General features: G+C 49.6%; 2 protein-coding genes across 2 annotated transcripts; both read right to left on the reverse strand.

The window, feature by feature from the left end:
- Nucleotides 1-377: 377 nt before the first annotated feature.
- On the reverse strand, nucleotides 378-3522 carry LOC127473833 (protocadherin beta-16-like). The gene has a single exon (XM_051793936.1). The coding sequence runs from the start codon at nucleotides 3093-3095 to the stop codon at nucleotides 600-602; it is 2496 nt and encodes an 831-aa protein (XP_051649896.1). The 5' UTR covers nucleotides 3096-3522; the 3' UTR covers nucleotides 378-599.
- Nucleotides 3523-3987: 465 nt separating this feature from the next.
- LOC127473839 (protocadherin beta-15-like) lies at nucleotides 3988-8860 on the reverse strand. The gene is made up of 2 exons (XM_051793949.1): nucleotides 6325-8860; nucleotides 3988-4879 (listed from the first exon to the last, which is right to left on the reverse strand). Exons 1-2 carry the CDS (start codon nucleotides 8758-8760, stop codon nucleotides 4760-4762), a joined length of 2556 nt encoding a protein of 851 aa, XP_051649909.1. The 5' UTR covers nucleotides 8761-8860; the 3' UTR covers nucleotides 3988-4759.
- Nucleotides 8861-19982: the final 11122 nt, after the last annotated feature.

Here is a 19982-nt window from a genome sequence, read left to right on the forward strand (position 1 = left end):
CTGGGCTGTTGTGAGCTGGGCTGGGCTTGGCTGTGCTGAGCTGGGCTGGGTCGGGCTCGGCGGCGCCTTAGCCGAGACCACCACCCAGCGGTGCGCGCTGGGACTGCGCCCGCCGCCGCCCGCTGCCCGCGCTGCCGCTCGGCCCGGCCCACGGACACGCGCGCACACGCGCGGTGCCGCCGCTCGCCCGCGGCTGAGCCCGGGGCAGGACGCGCGCACATCAAAGCGGGGATAAAAATTCCCGGGAGCAGTGGCGGGAGCCCTTCAGGCAACACCAGCGCACAAGCAAAGCCGGCAGCTGCTCCTCCTCTGTCCCCGCTTCTCGCTGTCCGCAGCCCGCGGTCCGGAGGGCGCACTCATCTAACGATAGGCGAGTCTGTGAGCTCCGAGGAACGCAGCGGTAAAAGCGGCACAAGGCGTTTCTCAGGGCAGCGTGGGGCAGAGACCTTGTCCGGAGGGACTGAGCCGCCTTCCCCGGACGGAGAAACCGGCACGACCCCTCCGCCGGTCCAGCACGCCTGTAACAGCAGAGGACGGCACTACAGCTACTGGGGAGTGTCAGGCTGAGGACGGGGAAGGGAGGTTCCACCCAGTACGGCTCAGGCATGGACGCGCCCGCCGACCGGCCAGTCCGGCGGCTGAAAGGGAGAAGCGGCTGTACTGCCCGCATAGGCTTCCCTCTCGCCGGCGGGCTGAGAGTTGCAGAGCGGATCTTCGTCCTTGTCTGGCCCCATCTCAGCGCTGCTTTGCGGGCTGAGCAGGACGGGCCTCAAGAACTGGAATTCGCTCCTCCCCGAGCCGGTGGTCAGGCACACCTCATAGCGGTAAGCCGGTGACAGAGTGCCCATCCCGCCCACGTCCACGCCGTCGCTGGCGAAATCTCCATCCGCGTAGCAATCGGCAGAGGGAGGTGAAAGGTGTGCCCGGAGGCGAGCCTTGCACAGCTTGGCTGTCGCCAAGGCGACGACGGACAGGAGGAAGAGTGAGGAGACGCAGCCCAGGGAGGCAATGAGGTAGGTGGTGAGCAGGTCCTCCTCAGCTACCTGCGGCTGCTGCCTGCTCGCAGGATCGTGGTCGAGCTGCAAGGAGGCGTCGGAGAAGTCGTGCACCAGAGCGACAGCGAGAGTGGCGGTGGCAGAGCGCGGCGGGTGCCCGCGGTCCCGCACCAACACCATGAGCCTCTGCCGGGGCGCGTCCCTCTCCGTCACGGCCCTCGCCGTGCGCACCTCGCCGCTGTGCAGCCCCACGCGGAACAGCCCCGGCTCCGTGGCCTTGGCCAGCTCGTACGACAGCCACGCGTTCTGCCCCGCGTCCGCGTCCACCGCCACCACCTTGGCCACCAGGTAGCCCGAGGGTGCCCAGCGCGGCACCAGCTCTCCCGCCGCGCTGCTGTCGGGGGGCGGGTGCAGCACCACGGGTGCGTTATCGTTCTCGTCCTGCACCACGATTCGCAGCACCGCCTGGGCGCTGAGCGGCGGCGAACCGCCGTCACTGGCGTGCACTACCAGCTCGAAGGAACGCACCTTCTCATAGTCCAGTGGGCACAATGTCCGGACGGTTCCACTCTCCGCGTCCACGGACACGAACGGTGCCGCGGCGGGGGTGCCCGGTGGAGGTGCCTCTATTGCGTATCTCACATGTGCGTTTTCTCCCGCGTCAGCGTCTGTGGCTCTCAGGCGGCCCAGGCTCGTCCCCGCGGGCTCGTTTTCGCTCATCACCATGGTGTAAGTGTCCTGGATGAAGGTGGGCGCGTTGTCGTTCACATCCAAGAGACGCACGAGCAGTGTCTTGGACGTCGAAAGCGCGGGTGAGCCTTGGTCACGGGCTCGCACCGTCACGTTATACTCTGACACCTGTTCCCGGTCCAGCGCCTCCGATGTCACCAGCGCGTACGCGTCGGCTGCCAGCAGAGAGATGCTGAAAGGTTGCTCACCTGCCAGCTCGCAGGTCGTCCTGCCGTTGTCCCCCGAGTCCCGGTCCCGCACGTTGAAGAGGGCGACCACGGTGTTCGGCGGGGCGGCTTCCGAGAGGGTGCTGGTGAGGGAGGTGATGATCACCTCGGGGGCGTTGTCGTTCACGTCCTCCACCTGCACCTCCACCTTGCAGTGCGCGGACAGGCCCCCTCCATCTGTTGCCTGGACGTCTATCTCATAGGTCTTTGTTTCTTCATAATCCAAAGGCTTTTTGAGTCGAATCTGGCCTGTCTCTGGATTTATTTTAAACGTCTCGAAATTTTCCTTTGAGTTTTGAACAATTGAATAGGCTATTTCCCCATACGTTCCTGAGTCTAAATCGCTAGCAGACACCACCACCACTAAGGTATCCTGTGAGATATTTTCCCTAACGGGGACTTTATACAGACTCCGAGTAAATACTGGAATGTTGTCATTTATATCCAGGACCACTACGCGGATTAAGGCTGTACCAGAGAGGGGTGGAGTCCCACCATCCACAGCTGTGATGCTGAAAGCAACTTCTGCCTGCTGCTCCCGATCCAGGGCTCGATCCAAGACCAGCTCGGCGTACCTCCTGCCGTCATTGCGCTGCCGAGTGTACACATGGAAATACTCATTGGAGCTGATACTATAATGCTGAAGACTATTGTTCCCCACATCTGGATCCTGAGCGCTTTCCAACAAAAATCGAGTCTCTGGCATTGCAGATTCCGGGATCTTTAAAACTATCTCTTTATTTAAGAACACAGGAGCATGATCATTAATGTCGATGAGTCTTACCTCAGCTCGGAAGGACTGCAGTGGGTCCTCCAGCAGCACCTCGAAACGCACCAGGCAAGGCTCACTCTGCCCGCACAGCTCCTCCCGGTCCATCTGCTCTCTCACCACCAAATCCCCGGTGTGCTGGCTCAGCTGTAAATACTGCTTTTCTGCATCAGAAACGAGTCGAGCCTGACGAGCCGACAATTCCTCACCGGTCAGTCCCAAATCCTTAGCTATATTCGCCACAAAGGAGCCTCTCTCCGCCTCTTCGGGCACAGAGTACCGAGCGGTTTCTGCTCTCATCCCCGAGACACAGAGGAGAAGGAACAGAGCCACCGCTCGCCCCGGGAGCGGCTCCTCGCTCTTCCTCAGCTTCATTCTCTTCCTGCGACCCGATCTCCCCTCCTGCGAGCTGGATGGAGCTGCCGATACAGCCTGCCGACCCCCGGACGGAGCAGTCCGAGACGGTGCAGCCCCGCCCGCCCGAATCCCGGGGGCGGCGGAGATGGAAACTGGGAGATGCGCGGAGCCTCCGCGGTCAGCAGCGGCACCAGGCGGCCGATCTGCGGAAGGACGCGAAGATTTCCCAGCACAAAGCCTGGAAAGCAGAGATTAACGGCTCGATTTCTCTCTTCCGAGGTCAAGCAATACAGATTTAACTGTCCATTCAATCCCGTTCAAATATGGCCACCACTTGAATAAGCAACACCTCTGTTTGTCTTTTATTTGAAAAAGAGATTTATTTAAATCCGGGGTTTGTAGGGGTTTCTTTTCCCCTGTTTTTTTCCCCCCTAACGTGCCTCATTCTAACGATTTGAATAAATTACTTTCAGGTTGTTTAGCTAAAAAACGCTGTATATTTTTACAGGTGTCCAACAAACCAAGTGAGCTGGTCCATTAACCACGTCAGAAATCGTCATGGTGCTCCCCATAGAAATTCTCAGAATGGACCGAGATTGTTCATTCATTTCCCCTCAGTCTGGGAGCAACATCTCTTGGACCTCAACTTGGCTCCTAAAATCCCCCTCCACCTTGCTCTGGCTTCTCAGAACGGCCTACTTCCCAGGTGGTTCTGATTTCCCCTGCATAAAATCCACTCCAAATGCACGGATTTATTTCTGAAATCCTGCTCCTTAGGTGGCTATTTCCTCAGGGATGACTGTGACAAGTGATCTCGAGACAGCACACTCACTCGAGGGAGTTTCAAATAGGTTTTATTGTTTTCTGTCAGCAGGCATCTAACTCTTAAAAATGTGTAGGCGACAGAAAATATCACATTATAGATCAATACCTATTAACGAAGAAAAAGAAAACAGAAAGCTTCTTGAAGGCCTATGTTCTACAGTGCCCTAAGTTAACTGTAAACAGTTCAGAGTGTTTTACTCTAAAACCACAAGCAGTACTTTTAATTATCTACTAGTTTACACTAAAAAATCCTTAAATATTAATGTAAATTTTACCTTATTAAAACAAACAAACAACACCCTCCCCAACAAAACAAAAAAAAGCACATTGCTCAAAGCCCACTCTTTACAGTAAGGAGAGCCTGTAAACTCCTGCCAAGTGTGCCAGTGGTTTCTAATACAGATAGCTTCTGCCTGTTATTAAAAAATTCCTTTGCAAGCACCACTCAGTTTTGCTTATTATTTGTTTGGCCTAGTATTGAACAGAGGGAAAAAAATTAAGACATTATTACAGAGCTTTCTCCATAAAAAACAAACAAAACCCACCAAAAATCCCATAGAAAAGGTGGCATAGGAAAAAGCTGAAGATCTGCTGCAGTTTTCAGTATTTCCCTTAACGTGTAGAAGCAATAGCACTTTCACAATCATACATTATTGTGTAATCAGCATGCAACACAGTCCTCCTCCTCCGTTGGCATCACAATTACAAAATACCTACGTAAATAAAATACTGCTCAAGAGGGGAGTGTTTCTGCTCTCCCACAGAGAAGCCTTCATCTCCCTGGTACCTTTTAGGGAGGTGTTTGGTCTCTTCGTTCTCTTTTCCCTGGGAGGACAGACATACTTGTCTCTCTTCATTTACTGATGGCTGAGCCAAGGGTTTTGATCAGAAGTGACATTTAACCCCAGCCCCCCGTTTGCAGTGCAAGCTGCTTCTGCAGCTCCGGGTCCTGTGTCTTCAGAGAGGGGGGCTCTGCCCTGCAAAGAACAGAGAGACTGGTTGTCTTTTGGGCATTGAAGGGAAGCAGGTATCATCGAGAAGCTTGGAGGGTATGTCTTAAACTACTGCCTGTGTGACACTTCTCTACCCAGAGCCAAAGAGGAGGTTGGTGGGTCTCCAACCTGAACAGGCAACATCTAAAGTCAGAAACCATCCTCCACTGTGGACAACTCAAAGGCACTACTGCAAAGCTTTAATGATTCTCGGGGAGTAATTCAAGATAGTAAGAGCCCCAAATAAAAACCACTTTCTCACAAACAGTAAATGTGGTTTAATGCTGATGTATCAAGAAGGGTTGTTGTCTGCCCTGAAGCTACTGCGGCTCTGAAAACCTGCAGTAAAGTGTGAGTCCAAGTGGTTATGAAATACTAAAATATTAAGGGGTGACTTGAGACAGTATTAGAGGTGACTTGGACTCAGTGAGAGAGTGAGGAGTTTCAATGATCATCTCTTGTGTCCTCCACAGTCTTTGAACACACAGAAGTTAACAGGAGCTCAGATGTGACTCACTCTGAGTTCACAGAGTGCTGGTACTGCCTGGGAGCACCAGGCTGGGTCAGGAAAAGACTGCGAGGGTGCATTGTAAAGTCCCGATAACCACATTTTCCTCGCCGATACTGTTCATGCAAGTCACAAAAATACAAGGGAATTGAATGGCAGCGGTACTCACCTCCTTAGCCTTGAGTAGCTTGAGTTCAGCACTGCCACCACCACCCTGGTGAATGGCACTCGGCAGCGCCGAGCACCAGCTCCTAACAGCGGTGCAGGGGACACTGTCAGTGAAGTGACACCCTTTTGCACAGTTGTCCCCGCAGCCTCATCTGGCACTGCACAGGATCACTACATTCCCACTACTGCCGCCTCCGGGAGGATGTGTCCCTGGAAGCAGTAAATTCCTGCTCCCCATGGGCTCCACACAGTGCTTGGGCAGGATCCAAAATGGAGACACATTTCTACCTCTACTTCTCACCTTCTCGTTGTCCAGCTGCTCCCCTTTGCAGTGACACTGAAGACTTGCTTTAACACGAATACTCAGCATAGATATGGGTGCAGTTACCCGGAGAGGTGAGAGATGCCTCATCCCTGGAAATATTCAAGGTCAGGTTGGATGGGGCTCTGAGTAATTTGATCTAGTTGAAGATGTCCCTGCTCCTTGCAGGGGGGTTTGGACTCGATGGCCTTTAAAGGTTCATTCCAAGCCAAACTATCTTATGCTTCTATGATGCAGAGAAGCGAGGTTAGTCAGCATATGGGAAGCAGCTGAACCCTGCTGGATCCTCCTGGGAGGCACCGCCAGCGGCTCTGAGACTTCCTTTAACTTCTCCTCCCGCCACAGGGACCCCTCCACTAGCAGCTCAGCATCTTCCTTGCTAGCAGGATGTGACACATCCCCCTATCCTCCCCCCGCGGACAGGTCCCTCACCTGTGCAGCCCAGTCGCCTTCCTCCCCGAGGTTTGCCACATCTTGCGAGCACACTGAGCTCCGCTGTTCGCCCGGGCCGGGAGGCAGCCCGGCGGGGAAGCAGGGGAAGAGGGGTCTGAGGAACCGAAACTCGCTGTTGACGGTCCCGGCGGCGAAGCAGACATCGTACAGGTAGCTGCGGGGCAGGGAGCCCGCACTGCTCTCCGTGGCTATCGTCGGGAACGTGGGCAAGGTCTCCGTCTCCCTCCGCCTGGCCCGCCGCACCTTCGCCACCAAGGCGGTCAGCGCGGTGGCGAGGAACAGCACCGACACGCAGGCCAGGGAGGCGATGAGGTAGAGGGTGAGCGGCCCGTCGGGATCAGCGGCCGGTGCCTCCTCGCTCACCCGCAAATGCGCTTCGGAGAAGCCGTCCACCAGCGCGACGGCGAGGCTGGCGGTGGCGGAGCGCGGTGGCTGCCCGCGGTCCCGCACCAGCACAACGAGCCTCTGCCGGGGCGCGTCCCTCTCCGTCACGGCCCTCGCCGTGCGCACCTCGCCGCTGTGCAGCCCCACGCGGAACAGCCCCGGCTCCGTCGCCTTGGCCAGCTCGTACGACAGCCACGCGTTCTGCCCCGCGTCCGCGTCCACCGCCACCACTTTGGCCACCAGGTAGCCCGAGGGTGCCCAGCGCGGCACCAGCTCTCCCGCCGCGCTGCTGTCGGGGGCCGGGTGCAGCACCATGGGCGCGTTATCGTTCTCGTCCCGCACCATGACGCGTAGCAGCGCCTGGGCGCTGAGCGGCGGCGAACCGCTGTCAGTGGCGAGCACTGACACCTCAAAGGCACGCACCTTCTCGTAGTCCAGCGGGCGGAGGATATAAACATCCCCGTTTTCAGCGTTGACTGACACCTCGGGCTGCTCCTTGCCCTCCTGCCGCACCAGCGCGTAGTTTACGCGGGAGTTTTTTCCTGCGTCGGCGTCCGTGGCGTTCATGCTGCCGATCCGGAGCATGGGGCTGTTGTTCTCCGTGACCGACATGGTGTAAATCTCCTGCGTGAACTCTGGGGGATTGTCGTTCACATCCGATATCTGCACGAAGATGTTTTCCCGAGAGCTCAGCCGCGCCCTGCCCCAGTCCGTGGCTGTGATGGTGATGTTATACTGTGCCGTGCTCTCCCTGTCCAGGGCCGCGTTTGTTCTCAGTTCGTAATAATTATCAAAAGTGGGGGTGAGGCTGAATGGCAAGTCCCCTTCGATCGAACACTCTGTCCTGCCGTTGTCCCCGGAGTCCCGGTCCCGCACACTGAACAGAGCCACCACGGTGCGTGGCGGGGCGTCCTCGGGAATGGAGGCGGTGAGAGAGGTCAGCGCTATCTCCGGGGCATTGTCATTCACGTCCAGGACTTCTACCTGCACTTTGCAGTGCGCAGAAAGCCCCCCGCCGTCAGTGGCTTTTACCACCATCTTGTGGGTTTTCGCTTCCTCGAAATCCAGGTTGCCCGCGACTCGTATCTCCCCGGTGGCCGGGTTCAGATGGAACAGCTGCCGGGATCGCTCCGATGTCTGGGTGAAGGAGTACCGCACTTTTCCATAGGATCCTTCGTCGGGATCCGTGGCCACGACTCTGACCACCAGCTGCTCCGGGGGGCTGTTCTCAGCCAGGCGCACCTCATAGACCTCTCGATCGAAGGCAGGGATGTTGTCATTGGCATCCAGCACCACGATCCGGACCAGAGCCGTGCCCGACCGGGGTGGCGAGCCCCCGTCGATAGCGGTGAGAAGTAAATTCAGCTCCCCCTGCTCTTCACGATCGAGCTGGCGCTGTAGGACGAGCTCCACGTACTTTACTCCATCCTTCCCTGTTCCCAAATCGAGGGAGAAATGCGCATTGGACCCGAGGCTGTAGTTCTGCAAGCCGTTACTGCCCACGTCCTTGTCCTGGGCGCTTTCCAGGGGGAAACGAGACCCAGGAGATGTTGTTTCTGGAATCTCTAAAACCATCTCCTTCTCTGGGAACACGGGGGAGTTGTCGTTTACGTCACGAATCTCCACCTCCCCTCGGATCAGCTGCAGCGGATTTTCAAAGAATATCTTAAAGACGAGCGTGCAAGTATCTCTCTGCGGACAGATCTCCTCTCGGTCCAGCGACTCCTTTGCCGTCAGGACTCCGGTGTTTCGATCGAGACGGAAAAGCTGCTCGCTCCCCTCAGACACAACGCGGGCCTTGCGAGCCGCGAGCTGGCTCACAGGAACCCCCAGGTCCTTTGCAATATTGGCGACAAAGGAGTCCCTCTCCATTTCCTCCGGCATAGAGTAGCGGAGGGTCTCAGCCCCGCTCTGACACACGCAAAAGCACAGAATAAGCAAGATCACTTGCCTCTTGCTGTCTCCGCTCCGTCTCCCACACTCCATCACTCTCCCAAAAAGCCATCCGCCGTCCTCCGCGGCTCCCAGCATTTTTAAATAGCGTCCGCAGCGGAGCGGTGTTTGCCAGCAATCCTGGGGTGAGGGAATCTGGAAGCTCCCGAGTACTCCGACTCCTTCCCGAGCAGCTCCCACTGTTTTTTTGTCTCCCTGTGCCTGCAGAGCCGGGGCGGACCGAGGGACGCGCCGGTCCGCGGCCAACACCCCCACCCAGCGTCGGAAGGGGGAATATTTCCTCTCATTCGGGGCAGAGCCGCTGATTCGGGGTTTGCTGCTTGAATGTGCGCCCTGTGTGCCAAAGTGAAGCCAAGAGGTGCGGTGGAAATATTCTCCTCGCTTGGAAGCGGGGTCGCTGTCGCTGCTCTGGGTATCAACTCCCAGCTCGCCCACCGCGAACTCTTCAGACACAGCTTTTGGGTTGGCTCTACGTTGCGTAGGCACTGCAAGATTCGCTTCCTCGGCAATCATTGCGAGGTTTTCATTCTCCATTTGTTAACCAGCACAGGACAATTAGCAACTGAGGCGGGTCAGAGAAGCTATTGAAGATGAGAGTTGGTGCCAGAGAGTTGACAGGGAAGTCACACTAGAAGATAATGCTGGTCTAGGGCACATCATCCTAAGGTTGGTTTTTTGCCATTGGGTATCACATCTCGCCCGAAGGACACTTAACACTTTTGTTTTCTGTGTGAAAAGCGCTTTTCTCCTTAGTTGACAAGAGTTTCCTCCCCTGTCGCCTGCTGCTCCTTGCATCCATGATAAGGCGTGTCACTATGTAACACATTCCTGAAAAATGTCCCCAGGCGTACACAAGCATCGAAATGCTGCAAAATGTTTTCATGTTTTGAAGGTGTAATGTCCTTTCCCCTCTAATGTTACCACACAGGGTTAGGAATATTTTAAAGATCTCACCTTAGTGGTAAAACCTTCACTCTTGTGAAGGTTGTCTGAGGCCAACAACTAGTTAATGCAAAAGGCAAGGAATCAAACACAAGAGCTCATAAATTAAGCACTCAGATACACAGAAGCTAATGAGGAGCTAACGGAGACAATAGCAAAGATCAGGGATCTAATTACACTAATTAATGGGCCATTAGAGGATTTATTGAAGTGTAAACTCCAGAGGTTCAGCAAGAAGCTTTGTACACGATAAAGGAGAAAAAAATTCTGAAGATTCTCATATATTACCAGAAAGAGTCTCACAGGAGAGAAGAAACAGGTTACGAGATGTTTTATGGGGGATTTTGGAATATACACAGCTTATTATGAGATGGTTAGAGGCAGAACCAAACTCGCTAAGAGGGAGAGATCAAGAGCAGACCTGTGAGGAACAACCGTGAGAAGCAGAGGTGGAAGGGGACACCGAGGGGTTCTGAGCACGGCCTGGTAGTTGAGGCAGGATCTGTGCTGGAGACTGGTTAAAATCATGAGGGTCAGGCACTCGTGGCTGTCCCAGAGGATGGACATCTCAGCTGCTTCTGCGGCCAATGCACACACGGTGTGCTGGGGATGCGTCCAGGTGCCTGCGAGCCCAGCCCAACCCTCCTCTTGGAGAATTAAAAAAATGGAGGAGAAAACAGAATACAGCTTGCACTACTTATTTTTGGTTCGAGCAATTTTTATTCAGGTTTTACTATAAAAGGAACAGCACTTTTTTAGTATTATTATAAAGCATCACAACCTCCTGGGTTTTGGCACCTTTCCTTTAATTTCCTAGATATTTCCCTTTATTTTTGCTTTCTAAAAGGGCTGATGCTGTCAAATAATACTCACGAGGTCCAGTCCTAGGAATTCGTCGACACCTTCATTTGTTTTCAGATAAAACTTCGTGACTGTATGAGTAGGAGAAAGTAACAAGAGTTGACTTAGGATTCCTCAGAAGTTTAGACACTAAAGGACCTTGCACGAATGCGGTCGTTTTTTTGTGATTTCCTGTTACAGCCCCTTGACTTGGAAGCCTCAGAGGCTTTAACTTACATCAAAGGGCAGCTCAGCTGTTTCTTCTCCTCTCCCCTTCCATGTCCACCTCTCGAGTTGCGTTTATTATCACCAACACAAAAGCTTGATGTAAAACCAACCGCAGTTGGGAAAGTGGTTTCTCTCCTCTTTCGTGCCACGCAAAAATAACTGTTACACCTGGAATCCACTTGCTTTGTACCCCTTTGTTTAGCTCTCGGCACCTCCGAGAAAGGAAAGTGTATTCGTTTCTACTTAACCTAATCTTTGGCACCGCGGCACAGCGGGGAACAGGCACAGGCCGAGAGGAGCTTCCACAGACACTTCATACCTTGACTGCAGAAACCCCGTAATTTTTGGTCCTATCATTTCAGAAGGCAAATGTCGTCTTTCAGCTTCAGGTGTAGAAGGGAGTAAGAAGAACAATGATCCTTAACGGAGCTCTTGGCTGTGAGAGTGTCTTTCCATATCAGAAGATCTGGTCTTCCACTGACCTTTATATTCTTTCAGATTTTAAAGAAATGTGAAATAAAGAGGATCACTTACCTTGCAGCACTGGAGAGCTAATGCTGGTGTTTTCTGTTGGGTCACAACAATAAAATGAATTAAAAAAAAAAAAAAAAAAAAAAAAAAGAGAAGAAGTTTGAACGCTACCAGATGAAGGCACACTGTATTTTAGGACAGACTGAGGAGCTATAACCATAATAAGGATATAATTTGCATAAATGTGTCAGAGAATTCACTTATCTCCTCGAACACGTAGTGATGTTGCAGGCTTCCTCATCTCTGATTAATAATGACGTCTTTATCCTAAGAAGGTAACTTAAAATGACCAAAAACCCCAGTTCTCTCTACTCTGATATTTACAACTGAATACTAGAAAAGTGCTACAGTTCCTGGTATGTCCCCGGATTTCAGAACACAGCATTCCTAAAAGAAAACTCTGCCCTCACTTCTGCAATTTCAGTTTCCAAAATCCCCTTCTTGGTCTTTCAGCTGGGAATTCAGATTTGCCGAATGAAATCTGAGAGGCCCCACGCCTTTAACCCCTGACAAAGGTTTCTCCCCCATCCCTGGAATCCCTGAGGATAGAATGGCTTGGGAGGAGGCGTTGCCTGGAGATCTAAAGCACAGATGCTTCCCCGAGTCGCTGTGGTTTCCATGCCTGATGCAAAGAGGGACCAACGTTCCTGTCCTCTCGTTCCCAGCCATCTCCCAGGACTTCTTCTTTCGTCTCTATAACCATCAGGCAGCACCTGAATTCCCAGTTCTCCCGCGGAACTGCTGCCTGGAAATCTCAGCAGGACGCAAACGTCAGGAAAACCGCGAGAGTCATTCCCAGACTCGGTTATATCGTAAATACCACTGGTAGCTGTCTTGGTTTTGGTTCATTTTCCGAGAGATAAACCCACCTCCTCTCTCTGCCTGCATTCAGTTCGGTTCAGGCTTTCCCCATCACTCTGTTAAAAGTAAACCTTTATTTCTCCCGGTATTAACTCGGTGCTTACCAACCAACCGGCTCTACCTGAGTCGCCCCAGAAATCCTCCCAGATCCCTCAGGGCTGGACCTGGGAGACCGCCTCTCTCCTTCACAATCCCTGCTTTGCCTTGTGCTCGTAGCGTTTCCAGGCGCGGCTCGATGCGACGATTCCCGGCGCATCCTTTGGAAAGGCTTTAACCCGGGGCGTATTCCAGCGCAGCGGGGGCGTTTCGGCTGCGCTCTCAGCAGCGTCTCCCTGCTGCTCCCCGGGCTGCCCCCGGTCCCGCCCAGCAGCAGCAACACCCGCCCAGCGCTGGCCAACATCGCCACTGGGCGAGCAGCGCACGAACTGCAGCGGGGCGTCTGCCCGAGCCTCAGCGCGGAGCTCCCCCCTCGGCCTCTGGCTGCTGCAAGGACAAATTCTGACATACCTCTCCCACCTGAAGTCTTCCTTAGCACTTCTCGAGGCATTTGGTTCGAGATTAATAACCCAGGCAAGCATGAGACGCCTTCCACAAGCCCTCTGTCGAATGTGCTTAACAAGGGCTCGAGCTACAGGCTCACGTGTTGTGCACTGCATTTTCCAGAATTCAGGCAATAAAGGCGTTTTCAAGCACAGGCTGTTTGTGGGAGGCTGAATTTTGAGTACTTTCTCCTTCACGAGGAGATCTCCAACTGTTTGATGTCCTCTAAAGTATTCTGCAGTTAAGAACTAATTCAGGATTAATACCAGCACAGACCTCCCCTGAGCCTTGAATCAGCTGTGACAGGTTGACAAAGAATATATCAAAGATGAGGGTGGAGGTATCACTGTATGGACAGACCTTCTGTCAGTCCAGTGACTCCTTTACAGTCAGGACTCGGGTGTTTTGGGTGAGGCAGAAGAGCTGCTTCTCGTCAGACAAAATAGGGAACACATTTCTTCCCAGGCAGCAGTACTTTTTTCTAATAAAATCAGTTCATGAGGCCTTCTGCTCCAGGATCTCCCTGTACCCATTCCAGCTTCAGAGAATAAAGGAAAATTCCCTGTTCAAAAGTCTGAGTTTGTATATCTGCTCGGAGACATTCTGCACTCTCCAGTCTCCAAAGATAGTGCTGGAGAGAAGATACGTCCCAGACTGAAAGAGAGCAGGTTTAGATTGAATATCAGGACAAAATTTTCCCTGTGAGGGTAGTGAGTCACTGGAAGAGGTTGCTCTGAGAAGCTGTGGCTGCCCCATCCCTGGAAGTGTCCAAAGTCAGGTTGGACAGGGCTTGGAGCAATCTGGGCTAGTGGAAGGTGTCTCTGCCCTTGGCAAGGGGTTGGAATGAAATGGGCTTTAAGGTTTTTTCCAACCCAAGGCATTCTCTACCCATATTTTTTTCATCCTGCATCTTTCAATGCAACAAATTCTTTCTCTCTTCTCTCCAACCATGACAATCACAGTACTTCTTGTTTGGAAATAAATCCTCTCAGTTTCAACACTTTGCTACTACGAATGTCTTTTGAAGCCAAGTAATTGTTCTCATCTTCATAAACTTTGTTCTTAGTGGGATCCAATTTTTCCATCCTCAGTCTCACTCTGCAGAAATTTTCTTCACAAATCCCTAGAACTGTGTGGGTTTTTATGTATCAAATGGCCCACAAATAATATTTTTATTTCTAGATATCTTTTATCTTGGTGTGTTTTGAGGGAGGAAAACCTCATCTGCTGAGATTTTTTTTTTTAAATTATTTTCTTGTGTCCATTTTCTGTATGACTCTGTCCAAAGTTTCCTGTGGTGGCTGTTTCAGTTGACTCAGAGGAGACTGATCCAAAAGAAAAGTCACATGATGAACAGTGAAGCAGCACAAGGTTATCAGGCAACTCAAATCCACTGGGTGAATAATCGTGGCTTTCCATGTGCTTTTCATGAAGAAACAGAAAATAAGATGATTTTCTCAGTGACATTTGTAAAGCCTTGAAAAAGAGACTTCAGGGACAGGCTTTTCATGAATCTTCAGGCTTGTGAAGAAATATTTCTACAACTGGCTACACTATCACCTGAGGTTAGTTATTAGAAGTGTTTGAAGGTAAACAATCCAGCATTAAAATAAGAAAGTGAGAACTAGGCAGACTGTGTGCTATTCTGGGCAGAGAAATAGCACATTTTGTCTTAAATGGAAGGCCAGGAAGGAAAGGATATGGGGATGTTGGCCTTGGACAGGCTAATTTTGAGAATCTAGCTGGTCATCTGAGGAGGAAAATAGGGATTCAGCTGAGAAGCAGATTTGACAGTGAAGAAGGGAAGGGGAGAGCAAGAGGGATAACAATGGTTGGAAAAGATGTTATGCCAGAGGGACCAAAGGAGGACAAGCATGAACCTGTTTGACTGACAAAGATGACCAAGCAGGGTAAGGACAAAGAAATACATGTAGGGACCATCCTGAAGGCAACTTAGTTGATGTAGCACCTGTAAGAAAAGAGTAACAATGGACATTAGTAAAGAGAAAGTGGAGTCCCATCAGCTAGAGTAAAAAGGATGTGGGGAATTCTGAAGACAAGCCAGAAGGGCCATAAATGCAGTTTGAAGTCAAACCAGATGCATGGATCAGAAAGCAGCCAAAATGGATGTAAAGAAGGAAGAAACAAACCAGTTAGGCAGGAGGAAGGAAGTGTAGATATGATCCTTGAGGTTTGTTCCTGTCCTCCCATTCTCACCATCTGGCTTAAGACCTAGATTTCCTCTTTTCCATCTTTCTTCCTCAGAATGCCTTTAAATTATCAGAAGGTAGCAGCACACCAAAGGGAACCCTGTTATCTCAGCCAGTGTAACAGGATAAAGTGCCCAGAGAAAACATCAGTGCCCAACTTTCTGTCTCCCCGTGCCAACCTTGGCCCATCTGCAAGTGGAGTTCCCAGTCCTGTAACCCTTGGATTGCATGAACATACTGAGGGCAGCTCTAGTGCTACCTAAAGGGAAGGTCAGTGGTGAAGTGATTCAAGCACAGTTTTCCACTGTCTGGGAGGAAAACAGAGGTTCTGAACAGAGGTTTTCGAAGGAGACAGAGATCAAGGGGGTTGTTGTGTTTACTCATCACAGCTCCAACATGAGGGCATCACTCCCCACTCCATGTCTAGTGCTTCTGGAGACACAGTGACCAGTCCAGCAGTTAAATAAGTGCCCAGCACTATCTCTAAACCAAATCCAGCAAAATAGGCTCTGTAATCCCAGCATGAAAGAAATCTGGCCTATGCTTTACTGAAACAGCAGAGTTGTCCTGTTTTGGGGAAATACTTGGGAAAGAAAAGGGATTTTGGGCCCTCTTTTTAACTTCCTTTGTCCTCAGCTGCAGGTTACTTTCTCTCACATGATTCCAGCAGCCAGTGCAACCCAGACACCCTCTGGAATCACAGAATGACCCTTTTGTCTCTGACACAACTAAACCGTCCTTGGAAATACAGGGTGACCAGTGAACCACCTGTTCAGTCCCATTGTTTACACAAAGCAGTGAGGTTTAGACTCTCAGACTCCTACATACCCTTGTATCTTGCCTTTTATTTGATTTTTAAATGCTTTTGTATCTTGGCAGAGCTGAGCTGTGAAAAGCCATCTCTCTGTTGGATGATGTTGTGACATGCTCAGAGCTTCTGACCAACAACATGTGGATACTCTGAAAGAAAAGAGACTTATAGAAAAGAAAACATCCATTCTGTGGGGAGAAATACAGAGTTTATTGACTGTTTAAGCAACAGGCATGTACTTACATCAGTATCACATTTTCTAAAGGAGTGGACACACTGGCAATGACAAATCCAAAAGCAATTTCAAGATAGATGCAGACACACAGTTCCTAGTGAACAATTATAAAGGAAATAGTTACAAAACCAACACATTTAGCAGGTATCATGCTGAAAATGCATGACAGCTAATTTACTTTATAAAGAGTTTATACTTGGGTAGATGCAACACAACGGTGATGTAAAGATACTTCTACTGCTTGGGTCCTAAATCTGGGAGGAAAAAATTAAGTATTTTTATATTGAAAATCCTGAATTCTATTAATGACTGGGAGGGCTAATAGAAAACAGCCTGTAGCCCCTGAGCTCTGTCACATATAAAACTATTATCAGTTTTTTGGTTGGGCTTGAGCAGATGAGACTTGGATACACCTTGGGATCGCTTAAATGAAGTTTTTCGTCCAGCAGCAACTCGGCCTCTGCCCTGGCTGTGTCCTGGGAGCAGCAGAGGCGGCGGGCTCGGATCCCTTCTGCAATTACCACTTTTTGGCACCAGAGAGCAGCCGCCACAAAGGAAAAACCGAGCGGCGAATATGCAAGCCACGGCAGGAGAGGCGGGGATGAACCGGGAACGCCCGGGCTCGGCTGAGGAAGGGACAGCCCCCGGAAAGAGGCAGGTCTCTTTATTATCCATCCATCTATCTATCTATCTATCTATCTATCTATCTATCTATCTATCTATCTATCTATCTATCTATCTATCCATCCATCTATCTATCTATCTATCATCTATCTATCTATCTATCCATCCATCCATATGTCCCTATTAATTTATCCATCTATTTATCAGTGCATCCATCCATTTTTTTTACCTACCTACCCATCCATTCCTCTGTTATCCATCCGTGCATCTCTGAGCATCCCTGGCCACATGTTCTGTGCGCTGCTCGCTGCCCCGCGGGGAGGAGCCCACGCTCAGATCCAGGGAAAAACCTGCTCAGATCCAGGGAGTTTGGGACTCAAAGCTGGAGGCTGGAGAGAAAGGGGAGAAAAGAGGTCAGTAGAGAAGTGATGAGGGTGTTAAGGGGGGATCCAGCACCCTGGATTGAGCGGGGTGGGGGGAGGATGTAGGTCATGGAGCAACTCCGGGGCTCGTTTTATCCCTCGGGGTCCCTGACTGGCTTTCTGCCTTTGCCACTGAACAGAAATGAAATTATTGAGCAGTGTGCTGGTTTCCCCCAGCACTGGGACTGCAGGGCAAGTGAGGACAGGAGCCAGCTTAAACCCTGGGAATCTGGGATTGTCGTGGGAGACACCAGGGGCTGACTAATCTTCTAACTTGCTTCCCTGTCATGCCAGACTGGCTCTAATGCAGAAAATGTTTATAGTATTTGAAACATGCTTAAAGAATTGTGTCCACATCCATTACTGCATGCTTGTCTTCTGTTTTAATCTTTGCAGAAGACAGAGAGAGGGGATACAGACACCTCTTTACAGAGCCAGTTGTCAGGAATACATATATATAATATTCCTCATCACACATCTCAAAGTGAAATTCACAGGTTCAATCAAAAATTTCCTTCAAGGCAGTGTTGCCTAAAACTGAACTACAGTTGAACATCAACCAAAAAAAAAAGCAAATATGATAATACTATTTTAATGCCTGATTTATTAATTTAAAATACATTACAAGAAGCAAAATCATAATGTACTCCGGTAAATCTCCCATTTAGTTTCTTTAAAGTAAAAGCAAAATAGATTGTCTCCTCTTTTTTTCTTCTTTTAATTTATTTTTTTTTTTGCAAAACATTTCTGTGCCTGCACTTCACAGTATTGTTTAATTTCTGTTAAAGATCAGATTATTTTTTCATTTTACTGTACAGTTTTAGTTCTGTTTTAGTACTGTACTGTACAGTTTTAGTTCCCTGGCAGTCCTTTAGGCAGAGATATTTAAAATGTAAATGGGCAGTGTGTCCTGTATTGTGTTAGAGCAAAATGAATTTGTATAAATCAAATTAGGCAGGTACATAACATTTACACTGTTGAGGGAAATTACATGTATAGAAAATGTGTGTCTTACCCAACCTCATCATGTACAGAGTCAGGACCAGCCCTGAAGGCCCAGAGGATGAGAAACTACTTAAAATACACCTTAAATGGAAATTAAGGACAAACTTCTCTAAGTGTAATACTGATAGTCCTGCTCTGTATCCCCTGAGTTTGGAGAGATGCTGAAGAGCTTTAGCTCTTTAACTGTTGAGTTCTGTAAGTCCACAAAATTCTGCTTCTGCATATGTAGATGCGTCCTGACTCTACCGAGAAACTTGATTTTAAATGCCCAGACAGGCTCCAGAAGTTTGAGATCCCATGTCTGCCTTCCAGAAGGAATTTGGTTCACTTGGCATATAAAGGACAGACTTTGTGCAGAGCCTATGCAAAATACAGTATTTTCTTTTAAAACTCTAAAATGGAGAAAAATATTGTTGGATCTCTTTTTTTCCCCCTAAAACCATCCTATGTTTAATACTTCAAAGTTACACTCTGCCTAAAAAGGGTTCAAACTCACCCTGGATATCAGATGATGGGAACTTCAGAATGGAACTGGAGTGACTCTTAGCCTTCCTCTCCATACCTACATTATACTCATTAGCAGGTGGTAGTTAAGAACTAAATCAGTATCTCTTTGTTTTCTCATATTTTTCTTTTGTCTGCTTCATTCTGTTTCTTGATATATTAATCTAAAGAAAGAAATGCTCAAAAAAAACCCCCAAACCCAGGACTTCGAGAGAGGTTAAGAATTGCTACAGGCTGCCTGGGTGAATAAACACGTCCCTTAAAGTGAACTTTTTAATCACGAACCCAAATGTGTATCCTTTTGAACATAGGGGAAAAAACCAGCTTTGTGCCCAATACACAAAAATCTACCATTCTGAGAGTAAAACTGGGGTATTGGATACAGTGACAGGAATAAATAAATATTCATTATAATGTTGTTCAGTAGATGGAGTATGTTATTTACATAAAAATGTTAAACCAAGAGACTCTCAGCTCTGCAGTCTCTTTGTTTATTGACACTTCCACTAAATGCACATAAAAAGACATCAGAGAAACCACTTGGCAAAACCTCTAAGCTTTAAGAACAGAATAAACCTGTGCAGTGATTCTTGCCTTGTACACAAACTATTTATGCACTTGCCTTATGAGCAAAATACAAGAAAAATCAAGAAATCTGTTAAACTGCATAGACAGCTGAGTTCCAGCATCACTAAGATACAGCAAAAATTGTCTTCAAGGCAACGTTACCTAAAGGTGAACTACAGAGAAAAAAATCCATGATGGTAATACTATTGTAATTTCCATTACAATAGTAATATATGACATATATTACTATGTGACATAGCATTCAGACAAGCTGACTGGTGTTGCCTCTGAGAAGCTGGGATTTTTAATTTGCTCACTCTCCTCCTTGCCTCATTGATGGCTCGAATGCTCACCAGCTTTGGCACAGTGAGACCCAGCTGGCTGAAAACACAGCTCACACAAGAAAATGTCCAATGTTTTCTAACATGTGGCAAAGGAGAAAAGCAGTGAGGCTTGGTACCAACAACAACAGTTGGATTAGAGCAACAGCTACGTGATAAGGATGGGGAACTCATCATTAACTTTCAAAACAACAAAAAAAGTCGTCTTGTTTGTAGCTGAGGGGAGAAGTGAGACATGCTGAGGTACAAAAACATAATCACAAAAAATCCATTAACACTGGCAGTGTCTGTTCAACAACTTGTGGCTTACACTGCCTCTGAGAACAGACAATTATTTTGGGAAAAAGACACCAGGTTCTGAAACAGGCTACTGCTTTCTGCTCTTCCACAGAAGCCATCCTTCTGTTGTCAACTTAGTAATTTGAAATCTGGCTGTTACATTACCCCAATGCACATGCTGTGTACAGCACATAGGGGCAGTTAGGATGGTGCTGGACATAAATTTTCATCAGGGACACATGAGCTGATGTGACCCCATCACAGAGGTCAACACCAGTGAGTAGAGTCTACCTAAAGAATCCCTGAATGGAAGATGCATCACGTAATGCAGCTTCCTGCACGTGTTGCAGGATATTTATA

The sequence above is a fragment of the Manacus candei genome, unplaced genomic scaffold (genome assembly GCF_025592945.1).
Source record: "Manacus candei isolate 608988 ecotype Guabito, Panama unplaced genomic scaffold, ASM2559294v1 h1tg000037l, whole genome shotgun sequence".
Lineage (NCBI taxonomy): Eukaryota > Metazoa > Chordata > Aves > Passeriformes > Pipridae > Manacus > Manacus candei.